General features: G+C 43.8%; 2 protein-coding genes across 2 annotated transcripts; one reads left to right on the top strand and one right to left on the bottom strand.

Annotated features, from left to right (window-relative positions):
* Positions 1 to 1,930: 1,930 nt before the first annotated feature.
* On the bottom strand, positions 1,931 to 3,838 carry LOC121611958. Its single transcript, XM_041944693.1, has 2 exons — positions 3,676 to 3,838; positions 1,931 to 2,951 (listed from the first exon to the last, which is right to left on the bottom strand). The coding sequence occupies exons 1-2, from the start codon at positions 3,708 to 3,710 to the stop codon at positions 2,174 to 2,176; spliced, it is 813 nt and encodes a 270-aa protein (XP_041800627.1). The 5' UTR covers positions 3,711 to 3,838; the 3' UTR covers positions 1,931 to 2,173.
* Positions 3,839 to 9,462: 5,624 nt separating this feature from the next.
* On the top strand, positions 9,463 to 12,607 carry LOC121611794 (cysteinyl leukotriene receptor 1-like). Its single transcript, XM_041944488.1, has 2 exons — positions 9,463 to 9,598; positions 10,431 to 12,607. The coding sequence occupies exon 2, from the start codon at positions 10,440 to 10,442 to the stop codon at positions 11,469 to 11,471; it is 1,032 nt and encodes a 343-aa protein (XP_041800422.1). The 5' UTR covers positions 9,463 to 9,598; positions 10,431 to 10,439; the 3' UTR covers positions 11,472 to 12,607.
* The last annotated feature ends 648 nt before the right edge of the window (positions 12,608 to 13,255 follow it).

The following is a 13,255-nucleotide window of genomic DNA, read 5'->3' as shown; positions in this document are numbered from 1 at the left end:
ATATATACATATATACATATATATATATATATGATATGTATCTATATTAGAAGTTGGTTTTCCTTCATCCATCACCTGGAGACAGTGACTGGGTAAAAAGTCACCACTGCACGCCGACATGGATGCATCCTGTCGGTCCATCAGGAGGTGCTAGAGCTGCATGGCAAAGCAAGAGAACATACTGCAGGGCATGTTCTTGGCGGGCCAAATGAAGGGCGGCAGTGTTTCATTCAACATGTCATTGATGAATTTAATAGTTCTGTGCTATCGTCTCATATATTTTTTAATTCATACATTTTTTCTTTACACACATTTCATGATAAAGGAATCCTCCCTGTATTTCTGTACCTAATTATCACGGCACATGCTGGTCTTTTAAAGTCTGAAGTGAACAAATGAACCTTGACTTGCTGAAGAGGACAAACAGGATCTATTGTTATTTCAAAAGTCTGACCTCCCACATTGTTTACTCGTGACTGACAGCCCCTGTGCCAAAGTACACTGTGCGGTCCTACCACTGCCAAGCAGAGAGCATCATGGGAAGGAAGCTGCCACCAGTGTTCCTCACTCCTCTTCACCCTGTTGTTCTTCAGTTTTCAGCCTCAATTGATTAGTTCCAGGAACACTTGAAGTTGCTGCTACAGACACGCACGCACGTACGCACGTACGCACGCACACACACACACACACAAACCAACATGCACTGCAGCAGCCATGTTAATTAGCTGGTGTATGGCTCCATCCTCTTCAGCCTTTTGCACATTGTCAAGAGAGCATCTCAATAGCAGACTTACAGTTGCTCTGTGCTTCCCTCTGCTGGACGCAGCTCACACCAATAAAACCCTGAGTGGCTCATCACTGAAATAAAGCTGCACATTTTCACTCACCTGTACCTTAAACCAAGTCCAGTGTGAGTTTTTCTCCTGCTTAGTCGGGACCTTTGTACCAGTGTCAAAGCAAATGTTTCCCAGCAGTGACTGTGCTGTGTGATGTGGTCACAGTTACCCTTCAATCATTACAGATGCAAACACAGGATGTACGTCTTTGATCTTTCACATCCTCAGAGACAAATTTGTGCAGAGCAGTGATGATTGTCATGCCTGATATCAGAGCTGAAGCCACAGTGTGCCTGGGTTCTGCTTTTCAAGCCTTAAACTATGTCTCTTATTGGCTGTACCAGCGTTTGATTGAGATAGACAGAAAATGCTTTTCTACTCTGTGTACATAGAGTGTCACAGTTTGAAGCATTGGGCCACTGACCAAGCTGCCGTATTTGACGTGTTGTTAGTGAGAACATGTTGGTATTATGTGAGTAGCCGGCTGAATAACTGGGTGGGTGGCAGACGTTGAACAAGTTAAGCTGGAGCCGCATTAGCAGAAATAAATCTTCTCCTGTTTAGTGTTTGCTGTACAAGTGACAGACTGCAGACATTTGTGAGCTAGTGGCCTGCAGGAGAAACATGAGCTACAAGCAGAACACACTTTTCGAAACACATTAGAGAGCTGGCGAGTTGCTGTGTGTTGACATGTTTGCGTTGCATTTCATCTTAACATCTTATCCTGGGCTGTCTGCCAGACCGAGCAGCTGAGAGGCTGCAGGCTGACAGCAAGTGTACAACATGAACCAGATCATAATCTGTCAGTGTTTAAATGTGAGATCAGCTTGCTTCATCAGTGTAACCTGAGGAAACAACATAAAGCCACCTTTCACAGTGTCTATGGGCCTGCTGCCACACATTCATGATACTACATGTTTTTACTGTTGTCACACTGTTCATGTGTCACACTGAGGATGAATTGCCCTCTTCATTCAAGTGGAGCTGGTGTAACATTTCAAAGAAGAAACAACACAATCTTCCTTTTACAAAAAAAGTCAAGTGCAAAAGTAATGAAAGCACCCTTTATGTTTGTGATACACTCAGGGCTTCGGTTGCTACAGCCTTGTCTGGTCTGGGATGACCAGTAGCTTGTGGCTTGTAGCTAATTTTAACAAACTTCTAAATATTACTTATAAAGATTCATAGTCTCTCTTTAAGGCCCATATAAAGATATGTTATTTAGAATATCTTCTATACATATAAAACATAGTTTTGTTATATAAAAACAATTAAATATAATGGCAAGGATAGACAGTAATTTAGGTTGAATTCATGCCAATTTACAGCCAAAGCCTTTAATGAAAGGAGCTCTTTCTCTTCTGTGGTTTGCTGTAGCGGACAGCATAATGCAGACATAAATTCACCAGCCATAATGTCCTCCTCACGCAGGAGGAGAGAGCTGGAAGGAAGGGAGAAGGCACCAGACCCGGAGAGGAAGTTTCAGAGTTGTGTAGTGTTGAAGAATAAGGAATAAGAGGCACGTGGAGCGAGAAAAATAGTTCCAGCAGCACAATTATCCAGACCAGGCTGCAGCTCAGCTGAGCCCAGCGAGAAGTCCTGAATCTCCGAGTCTGCTGAGGCCAGCGTGACACCAGCGTGGCCTCCAGTCCCAGCAGCCCCAGCAGGAGCAGAGAGGCCAGGTGGTGGGCATCAAGCAGCAGCTGACGGAGTGGGTTCACAGCTTCCTTCCACCAGACTGTTTCCCCCACCTTCATGGGGCCCATCTTAACCTCACAGCCCGTCACCTCCATGCACCAGGCCAGAGTCGCTCCCAGCTGAAGCATCCAGTTCAGCAGCACAAGACTGTCTGTGAGAGCCAGCTGGCCCAGCAGCACAGTGGAGGGCTTGGTGGAGACGTGCGGGGAGCGGAGCAGCAACAGGACCCGCAGGCTGTACATGCAGCTCACCAGCAGAGGGAGGACTGCGCTGTGCGGGAACAGCAGCACCGTCACCAACTTCAGCAGCAAGAACCAGCGCAGCCATCCTCTGGAGGCCGAGAGCCCTCCTTCTGTCACTGAGCTGGGCCAGCACCAGGAGTTCATCCCCAACACTGACATTAAAACCTGATATGATCTGCAGAGAGTTCAACACGTGGAGCTCAATGAGACCATCTCACTTCAGTATTAACATTCTCAATGCTTCACCTGTTCATTAGTGCAAATACACACACGCACACACACGCACACACACGCACTCATGCACAGACACATGAGTTATCGCTCTGTAATTCTCTCTGCACGCTTCTTCATTTTTATGACTTTGCCACAGTGTTGTGCAAGTGGGCAGAGGCCCTGACAAGCAAACAAGCCATCAATAAATCGTGTTACAGGTATCATCTGACACAGGCTGATCCTCCCCCAGCTCATCCACTCCGAACTCCACTAAAACAGCATGTGGCACAGATTCTAACTGAAGAAAAGGGCAGCATATGGAACACAGGGACACTTCAGTCATTAAAAAAATTAAGGTGGAAGAACAGAACAGAAACAATCAGGGAAGTGCATGTTGTATCAGGGAGCATGGCGTACAACATTTACTGACTGCAGTGCCTTAACCATAGCAGGCAGAGGAGGGACTTTGTCTGAAAAGCTGTGGATATTTCATTGAATTTGATACATTTCATCTTTTTAATTCAATCCATCCATCTCCTCAGCCCCTCCTGTTGGCCCCTGTGTTAATATCTTAAGGGGTTCTTCATATCCAAAACTCCCACTGTTCAACAACTGATTCCACCGACGAGCTGACAGCTGTATCTACCTGTAACCAAAGCAGTGTGTCTTGTTTGTGCGGGACTCACCTGTGTATTGACAGGAAGCTGGGATTTAAAGTCATTGTCCTGTTTCACCTGGGCTGATGTGGGCTGATAGTGTTTTTCTTCATTCTTAGCCCCTCTTGTAACACAGGCTGAGCGAGCGTTTGTGAGGAGTTCCCTCTCTCTTCTCTTTATCAACGCTGGCTGCTTCAACCGTCTGTTAGTGTCATCGTGTCTCGTCTGGAGAAGAGCCAGACTGTGCCTGACTCATGCTGGTGCAGAATCGGAGCCCGCGGGGTTTCCCTGCACCGCATCAGTGTCAACCTGTATTGTGTTTTTCCATGGATGTAACACAGAGCCAAAAAAGGAGCTTTATATGGGGAAACCGGTGCCAGGGAGTGAGCTGATGAGATGCCTTGCATCCATTCAGGGAAGGATTCCAAAGATTCCAAAAATAAATCACTGATAACAGCCACAGAAAAAAAATGTAAGAAATGTTTGCTTGAAGGATTTACTGTACGCTGTTGTTTCGGCTTCAGTGGAACAACCTATACATTTTGTGTTTTGGGTGTTGTTTTAGGGCAGGACGGATGAAACAAATAACTGTATCCATAGCAACTAGGGTGTGATCACCATGAAAACTGGCCTTTGTTATTGCTGACACACAACGTGACTCTCCTCTAAACTGACTAATCACTCATTGCTTAATTCATGAGTTGCTGCACCTCTCTGATGGTTGACTGACGGCAGGTGGCTTTAGTTTTTCTGTTTTAGTTTTTAGTTTTGACGTTCATAGACCATGTGACAGTGTTTAACAGGCCAGGTGTGTGAGTAAGTGTGTATCACACCGCATGTGAGTGTTTGTGTGTGAGCCATGGAATGAGCGTCTTGGCCAAATATAACAGGAAAAGTGTTGAAATATGTTTAGGGTCAGAATGAAGGCAGGTGTGTGTGTGTGTGGGGGTGTGGGTGTGTGTGTGTGGGTGTGTGTACGTGCTTGCATGCACGTGAATCATGTGCTGTGTGTGTGTTAATTCAGTGCATTTGCTAAACTGTTTGCAAAGTTGTTTTTATATAAACTACATCCAAACCAAAATCAGAAAATCAAAAGCTTTGCTGGCTTCATGGTCTCCTCACAAATATCAAGAATATGCACATAAACAGGACGTTACGTGTGGTGGGATTTGGTAACATTTTCTTCTCCTTCTTTCTAGTGTTTAGGGGAAACTTGTCCTCGACTGAACCATGAAGTTGACATTTTTGGTTTTTAGTGAAGTGTCTGAGAATGCTTGGATAAATTATCATGAAATGTCCCTCAGGACGAACTGTAATAACTTTGGTAAACATTATACATCCTGCTAGTATTGACACTGATTGTCATTGGTGGCAGTTTAGCACGCTGATGAGTATTTAGCTCAAACCACAACTGCTTTAGCTCAACACGGAGCCTCTGATGTGGTGGTAGACTCCGTCAGTGTTGTTGTATCATTCACTGAAGATGTCGCAATATGAAAAAACATTTGGCTGAGACCACAGAGCGTAGTCTCCATGGCATCACCCACAGGTTCGTGAAGAGCCATCGTGGAGCTCAGTGACAGCGGCTTTGGTAGCCACCATCCTGGCAGCGCCCGACTTCACCAAACGCTAATCCAAAACTGGGCAAAGAGGTGGAGCGTGGGTGAAGCTGAGACGGGCCTAATAAAGCCTGGTTGCTGAAACTGATTCAAACAGATCAACGCAGGGGGTCATAAGGGGTCAATGGGGACTGACTTGCTTTTGGGGCAAATGAAATATTATGTACAGCTATTGTGTCAGCACTGAATGATTCGGTGAACAAATCTTTTGAGTGAATCTTTTTAATGAACGGATTCTATTGATTCAGCACACTGAACAGTACGGCTTTGCCCATTAGCAGACTGAAGTTGAACAATCTGAAATGATGAGATTGTCATTCAATTAAAATTCTGATTATTTTCATTCAAAAATGATTTGGATTAGATTAGACAAAGGATTAGGAGGAACTACCGTCCACTTTCCACAGTGGACCTCTTGCAGTGCCCTCCACAAGTACCGGTAACCTTGGTGAAAAAAAAAGGGGGAGTGGGCAGAAAAGACTACAAAAATTGTTATTTGGAATATGCAGTAGTAGTTATGTTACGTGGAAATTGTATGGAAATGACAAACAAAAAGAGACAATAAGGATAATATTTAGGGAAGATTTCCTTGTATGATTTGTGAATCTGCCTGTTCATTTCGATGGAATACGCCCATGATGGCTCAAATTACTCCTGCGCGGACTCACAGGCAACAACATGACTTCATGCCGCTGAAGGATTGAAAGGCCGCCTAATGACTCACATCCCGACCTCAATCAGTGACGACTTCCACAAAAATGAACTTCTGTAACTTAAACCAGAAAGCCTTCATAAAATGATGAAGGCATCATAAAGTGGCCATCATAACAATAACAATGATGGGAAGCTTCCTCGGGATGTTGTCTCAGGGGACATAAGTGCGTTTCTCCTTTTTCCCGTTTACACGCTGTTAAGTGGGATGCGTCTGTCTTTGCGTGTTTGTTGAAACGTGCTCAACTATTTTGGTTTCATCTCCGCTGAATAGGTGTGTGAGATTATCTAAACAATGCCTGAAGCCATTCGTTTTCTGAATGGAAAAGTGACGCATTACAGCAAACCTGGGCCTCATCCATCCCATCCATTATCTATAACCACTTATCCTTTGAAGGGTCGCAGGGGCTGATCCCACCTGACATTGAACGAGAGGTGTGGTAGGCCTCCGCCTTGTCTTTAAAATATGCTGAAGTTGTTGATATTGTACAGGCTGCATGTACAATTTCAACAACTTGGAAACCACAAAGGTCTTTTAGATTGTTTGCGAGCTGTTTGTTTCCCACCGTTGTTCCGAGCACGAGCCTTCTTTGTGAGATGCTTCAACAAACTGCTGAGATGAACAACACACTTCAGCGATAATGTGACCTACAAAAACATCCTGTCTGCAGGGTCTCGCCAGCTCTATGTGAGCAGCAAAGAGGCCCATTTGGATGACAGATCTCAGAGTAAGCAGGCCACCCAGGTACCAGTGGTCTTTGACTTTTCTAATCCAAACTCCATAAATCCATCGCATCATCTTTAATGTAAGATAGATTAACAAGATTGCACTGTAATTGTTGAGGTGAACAGTGTTGCCGATCTTTACAGCTTCACGGCAGAGTAAAAACATACAAATTATGAAATGAATCACGTGTGATAATTGAAGTGTGTTAGCTCAGGGCAAACAGCTGCTCTCATTTCCATGAAAGGAGTGGTGCTGCAGCAAAGGCAGAGGAGCCGCTGGGCCCTGTTCAAATATGCCGGTTGTCTGTGTTAAGTAAACAGAAGTTGTTTATAACTAACTGAGAGCATAGGCGCTTAGTTAATACCTTCCATTATGACTCATAAAGTGTGAGTGCTTTCTAGCCTCTGTTGATAAAGCTGCATTAATCAGTATTTTTATATTAACAGCGACCCTTCAGGCACACACAACTCCACATGAATGCTAATGCTGTTATGTGTATGTTTTTTTCTTTTCTCACACTTTGGAATGGTCCCTGATCAGTGCACGGCCAGCCCAGTATACCTGTGGAATTACAGCCGTAGTGACCAATCGTGCACCTTGTGTTTTATGTCCAGTGCCGATGCTCATTGCCAGTGCAGGATGTAGCGTGCTCTTAGTGAGGCAGAACGTTAGGGTGTGGAGATCAGGGAGGTGGATGGGCATGTAGCAAGTCTGTTATACAGGAAATGGGAGTTGAAAAAGACCTGCAGTTCATGTTTGCCTTTTTATCAGCCGTAACCCTGATCTTTCCTTATACTGCAACCATGAGTTTTAGTTGCCTTACCTTAAACACACCTTAACTGTAATTTATTTGCAATAACCACAGTCTTTCCCGAACCTTAACTTTACTACTGTTGTCATGTGCACACGCTTCAGGAATAAATAATTTAAAGAACATTGTCATTGAACACAAGGCGGGATTTCCAATCATGATATTCTTGTTTGGCGATGGCAGGGCCGTGTGCCTCGCGGAGTCATTTGCTTCTGGTTTTGAGGAGCTAAAACAACGCTCCCTCACTGGCCTCCCACCCACACCGCCAACACCGTTTTTTGCCAACAGCCGATATTTGATTTGACACACGCCACTTATAACATGAAGAAAGGACACATTCCATTTGAGTGTGCCAATGCTTCTCATTCTACGTGCTGGTTCACTGGCAAAATAAATGGAACAGAGCCATTACCTGTTGCTACAATTGAAAATACCAAAATTAACGTCTGACCTCTTTTCCATGCTCACCAATGTCCTGGAAATACTGAGGTGAGGTAATAAAAACATTACAAGTCAACAGGCCATTTTGTTACTGCGAAAGTCAATCCACTCACAAATCAAAAACACGATCATGCACTGAGTATAACAAGCATCTCTGCTTCCCACCCACATTATTGGATTTTGCAGATCGCTGCAATTACGCTCCACAAAGTAACCACACCAGCACATTAAACTGCACTCAGCCATTTGTTTCGACCACCTGCAGACGCAGACAGTATATGTAGCTGTAATCTGTGCGCCTGCATTTGACTTTGCTGCCTACGTGGGATATGTTTGAAACGCTGATTAACCTGTTGATGAATGCCGTTTCCTTGGCATGTTTTGGATTGGAGAGCATCTCTTGCCAAAAATAAGACCTCATCATGATGCAATCAATAAACAATAAAGTGACCTAAGTTGGTACTTTAGAGAAGTTCAAATGGGATTACTCAGAAACTACAAATGCACTTTCATCATGTCTCAGAAGGGTCAAAACATTTCCTGCGGCTTTCTGCTCCAGCAGTTCTTCTTCTTGGGGCACTTAATGCGCCATCAAGCTAATAGGTTAATAAGTCTCTGATCATAGAATCAGCGGTGTTGATACAGACAGCCCCTGAGTGCATGTGGGGCTGAAAGTTTGTCTTTGCTGGGGCCTAACCACTAAATGAGTTACAGATAAATGATCCTGCTCTTCTACCACACAGGCCTCTCAACTGCAAAAATGAGTGTGCCCATTTCCACTGCAGTATCCGCACTCCATTTACTAACTGCACATTAGCATCATCCAGAGGAAATAGTGTGAAATAAACAGAAGTCTTCCATCATCAGCCAAGACATACTGTGTTGACTGAGCCATGTGTCTTTATAGGTCTTTGCTTTACACCATCTACACACCATCTGATCTCAGGTTATGATTCTACAGAATACAGAGCAGCACCAAACTCAATAGATTCATTGCCCAGGCTGCCTCTTTAATGACACATTCAATGAAATCAATTAATGGTGTAGTTGTCAGACACACATGCCAAAAGATTGTTGACAAGTTCCAGTGTACACAGTATAACTAGCGCAGTTAGAGTAGAACAGGTTCTGTCTTTGTGTATTTGCAGGGAGAAGCAAATATCAGAAAATGAGACTGAAATATAAGATAAGAAAAAAAAATTTGATGCCTTTGGCAAAAGTTCTGGGGCAGAGACATGTCTGTCTGTGCCTGCACACTGAAGGGAATTCAGGCAAATGGTTAAGTCATAAATTAAGTCAATCATGTCCAGGGCAACCAAATAATACGAGCACCGCTGTTAGTGCTGATTCATCTCCTTTTTACCTTCACTTTTCTTTTCTTTGCTATAAAGCTGACAATCATCAATCATTGAGCTGTTGCGCTGCGCAGTGGAAGACTTTGAAAAGCTTCCCAATAACTGAGGGTCTGAGGAGGCAGTCACCTGCTGCAGCGTCCTCCTCCCACCACTGCTGTGACATCTGGCAGGCAAGACAGGGCGGTGGAGGAAACACACTCTGAGGCAGCGCTGCTGTTGTGCACATCAACCAGGAGAGAAAGATCAACAGACTGGCTTCACAGTTCTGCCACCAGACAGGAATTCAGCGGTAAGGAAAACCTGCTGGAATCTGATTTTATCGTATTGAAACTAGCTGGATTACTTTTGCTCAGAGGCGTTCTCGCTTTTTTTTTAAGGGGAAGTAACTGACTGATAATTCAAGTTACAACATGTAACTGTATGTCGTGTGTTACATCATTTGAGCAAAAGCAAACATTTTCAGTTTGTACAGCAGACAATCTTTCATGGAGCATGTCTGAATGAATGAATGTATGATTTTTACAACATTCATTGATGTTCCTCTGTGCACAGACTGTACACAAAGTGTATTAGAGCTACACAGATAAACAACATGTTGACAGTAAAGTGCATCCACTGCATTTTATAGCATCAATCACAAGGACAAAAAGGTTTCTATAAATTGCCTTTGTATTTTCAGTTGAGGCTGTCAGTTAATCTAACAAGTATGCAAATTCATTACTTATTTTGATCTGTTGTGCAGATATATAAACAGTCAGTATGCTCTGGTCTCCTTCAGTTCGGTAGAATTCATCAGAATGTATTCTATTCACTGATGCAGTCAGCTGTCGCAGAAATAGCAATTGCTTATTTACCTTGTTGACTCAGGAAAAAAGCAGAACCTGTCATGTGACAGACAAAAATCAGAAATGCTTATCTTCTTCCTGAGTTTCCTCCAGAGTCTGTGCAGCAGCAGAAACTAGAGCCAATCTCAGAAACAATCTGCCGTGCAGTTACCGCACTCTGCAGGGCTGTGTTTTTTCTTAAAAATCTGGTTTTGGGTGGGTGACCCGTCGTCGCTAGCAGTTTCTTTCACTGGCATGCTCTCTTTTGCACACATCATCGTGCCATTTCTCTCTCAGCAGCTGCAGATGTGGCCACAAATGGATGAAGAGAATGTGACAGAGAGCGTAGAGAGCAACTCTACTGACTGTCCGTCCATCGATGACTTCCGTAACCAGGTTTACTCCACATCCTACTCCCTCATCACTGTGTTCGGCCTGTTTGGGAACGGCTTCGCCCTGGTGGTGTTGATCAGGACCTACCGTCAGAGCTCACCTTTTCACGTCTACATGGTGAACCTGGCTGTGTCTGATCTGCTGTGTGTCATGACGCTGCCCCTGCGAGTTCTCTACTATGTCAACAAGGGTCAGTGGAACCAGGGGGACTTCCTGTGCCGCATCAGCTCCTACGCCCTCTACGTGAACCTCTACTGCAGTATTTACTTCATGGCTGCCATGTCCATCACACGTTTCCTGGCCATTGTCTTCCCTGTGCAGAACATGCGCCTGGTGACGGTGAACCGTGCTCGCCTGGTGTGTGTGGGTGTCTGGGTGTTTATCTGTGTTTCATCCTCACCCTTCCTGATGACTGGCCAGCTTTTTGACCCCATCACGAATAAAACCAAGTGCTTTGAGCCACCACAAGGTCAAGGTGTGCAGAAACTCCTCGTGCTGAACAATTTGTCTCTGGTGGTGGGCTTTGCCCTGCCCTTCCTGGTCATCCTCCTCTGCTACGGTGGCATCGTCCGCGCCCTGCTGTCCCGCACCCACGCTGCCCGACGCCAGCGGGACACCGGCACCAGAGCCATCCAAATGATTGTCATAGTCCTGCTGACCTTCCTGATCAGCTTCATGCCATACCACGTGCAGCGCACCATCCACCTGAGCTTCCTGTCCCGAACTGACACCACCTGCTCAGAGCGGGTTGCCATGCAGAAGTCTGTGGTGGTGACACTCTGCCTGGCGGCTTCCAATTCATGCTTTGATCCGTTGCTTTATTTTTTCTCTGGAGAGGGTTTCCGCAATCGCTTGTCCTCCTTGAGGCAGTCGGTGGTGGGCAGCAACACGCAACGTAGAGCCAACCAGTCACAGGCTCAGAGCCTGGGGAAAAACACCAGCTGAAGGCCAGCTCACCAGGCAAGAGGGCCATTAAACAAGCTGCGTAGGAAACCTTTAAAGAGTCCAGGATGTCTTGTGCTGTCATTATAAACCAGCGAAGGAGCTGAGAGACACATTAGAAGATCAAAGGCAGAAAAAAAGCTTAGACAAATGAGGTCTGGTTACTCGTGAAAAGAGTATTTAAACATTTAAGCTACAAGTCTTGGGAGGATGTTTTCCATTAAAATTGGTATTTATTATTCTAAATAGTGCATATTGTTCAATATTTAAGTGATGTTTATCAATGTGACACAGCAACCTATTGTGTCCCAAAAAGTTACTCAAACTGTGGAATTACAAATAAAAATACATTAATAAAAAGTATATCAGTGTATGAATGTATTGTAGATTACGTCATGGTGTTTTTATCTGGATCTTCTTCCAGAATCTCGACTCTCATATCGCACAACCTGCATATGAATGTTTGTAAAGAAGGGCTAAACTTTGCTGACTGTACACCTTTACTTTTCTTCACTATTATCGTTCTCCTTATTCTTCTACCACTGTAAATGCTGCAATGACCATCTTTCATTACCCGTCATTATGCTCTTCTAACTTTCTTTTTAATATGAGTAATGAGTTTCTTTCTGTGCTATTGATAATTGCTATTATTTTTTTGTAAGACGATAATGATTATTTGCTCAATTCTTACTTTACAAAGATAAACTTCTTGATTTTCAGTACTGTAATCTGTTCGGGAATGTAGGTTTAAAGGAATAGTTTGTCATTTTGAGAAAATATACTCATTTGCTTTTATGCCAAGAGTTAAATGAGAAGATCAATGTCTCATATCTGTACAGTAAATATGAAACTGCAGCTGGCTGATTGCTAGCTCAGCACACGAACTATAAACAATGGGAAATAGCTTTCCGGTGTCCCTGCCGCTCACTAATGAACATGTTGTATAACCCACACAATCTGTGACTTGCTTCCCTTGTTTCCAGTCTTTACACTCAGTTTAAAGCTAAAAAACAGTCTTCTAACTTTTAGCAAGAAACAAAATGTTAAAGTATTCCTTTGAACATCTGAAAATATGCTTCTGTATCTCTATTGTATGCAAATAATATTTCATGTTGCATATGACGGCTGCATTAATAAATCTTTCAATACATGTCAGTTTAGTATGTTCGGACAATTCCTCGCTGTCAAATCCACTGCACTTCACACTGCCAGCATGAAGAGTTACGAACCCTGTCCACTGGGTGTCACACCAGCACATCTTATTGTTGCCCCTCTCTAACGGAGTCAATAGCCAGTTGACCATTTTCTTGATTGCTTTTTGATTATTTATGTCTATTTCTTTGCGAAAGCAATTTCTTGCTGTTTTGATTAAGGGGCAGCACTTCAAGAGGAGTTGTGGTAGACTTTTACAATTGTTTTATTATCACCACATGTATAAATCATAAAACTCTACAGTCTTTACAGTGCATAAACATATTAACTTAAACCAAGAAACAAGTTAGATCTCTAGATTAAGAGCACATTCTCATTCTTATGAGGCCACATTCAGACATAAATTTAGCCTCCTTGTTGATCACAAATCCAAAACATCAATGACAGACCAGACTGCTGAGCTTGACCTTGCTTATTAGAAGACAGAAGGCCTCTGTATTACCGCTCCATAAACAGATTATGTCAAGCACATGATCGGCTGCTCCTCCGTTTGCACAAAAAGATGTTTGTTTCAGCCGGCGAGGCAGGGCCATCTTAGAGATGGGACTCTGTGGTTGCTGTGTTGTGTACCTCGC

Source organism: Chelmon rostratus, chromosome 9, assembly GCF_017976325.1.
Source record: "Chelmon rostratus isolate fCheRos1 chromosome 9, fCheRos1.pri, whole genome shotgun sequence".
In the NCBI taxonomy this organism is placed as follows: Eukaryota; Metazoa; Chordata; class Actinopteri; order Chaetodontiformes; family Chaetodontidae; genus Chelmon; species Chelmon rostratus.
The sequence above is the reverse complement of the archived record's forward strand: the minus strand, read 5'-3'. Positions and strand labels throughout refer to the sequence as shown.

Bases quoted from the DNA above. Each gene is read 5' to 3' on its own strand.
- LOC121611958 (XM_041944693.1), bottom strand. From the start codon at position 3,710: ATGACTTTAAATCCCAGCTTCCTGTCAATACACAG. The intron at 2,952-3,675 runs GTGAGTCCCGCA...AACTCTCTGCAG, and splicing joins AGCTTCCTGTCAATACACAG to ATCATATCAGGTTTTAATGT.
- LOC121611794 (XM_041944488.1), top strand. From the start codon at position 10,440: ATGTGGCCACAAATGGATGAAGAGAATGTGACAGAGAGCGTAGAGAGC.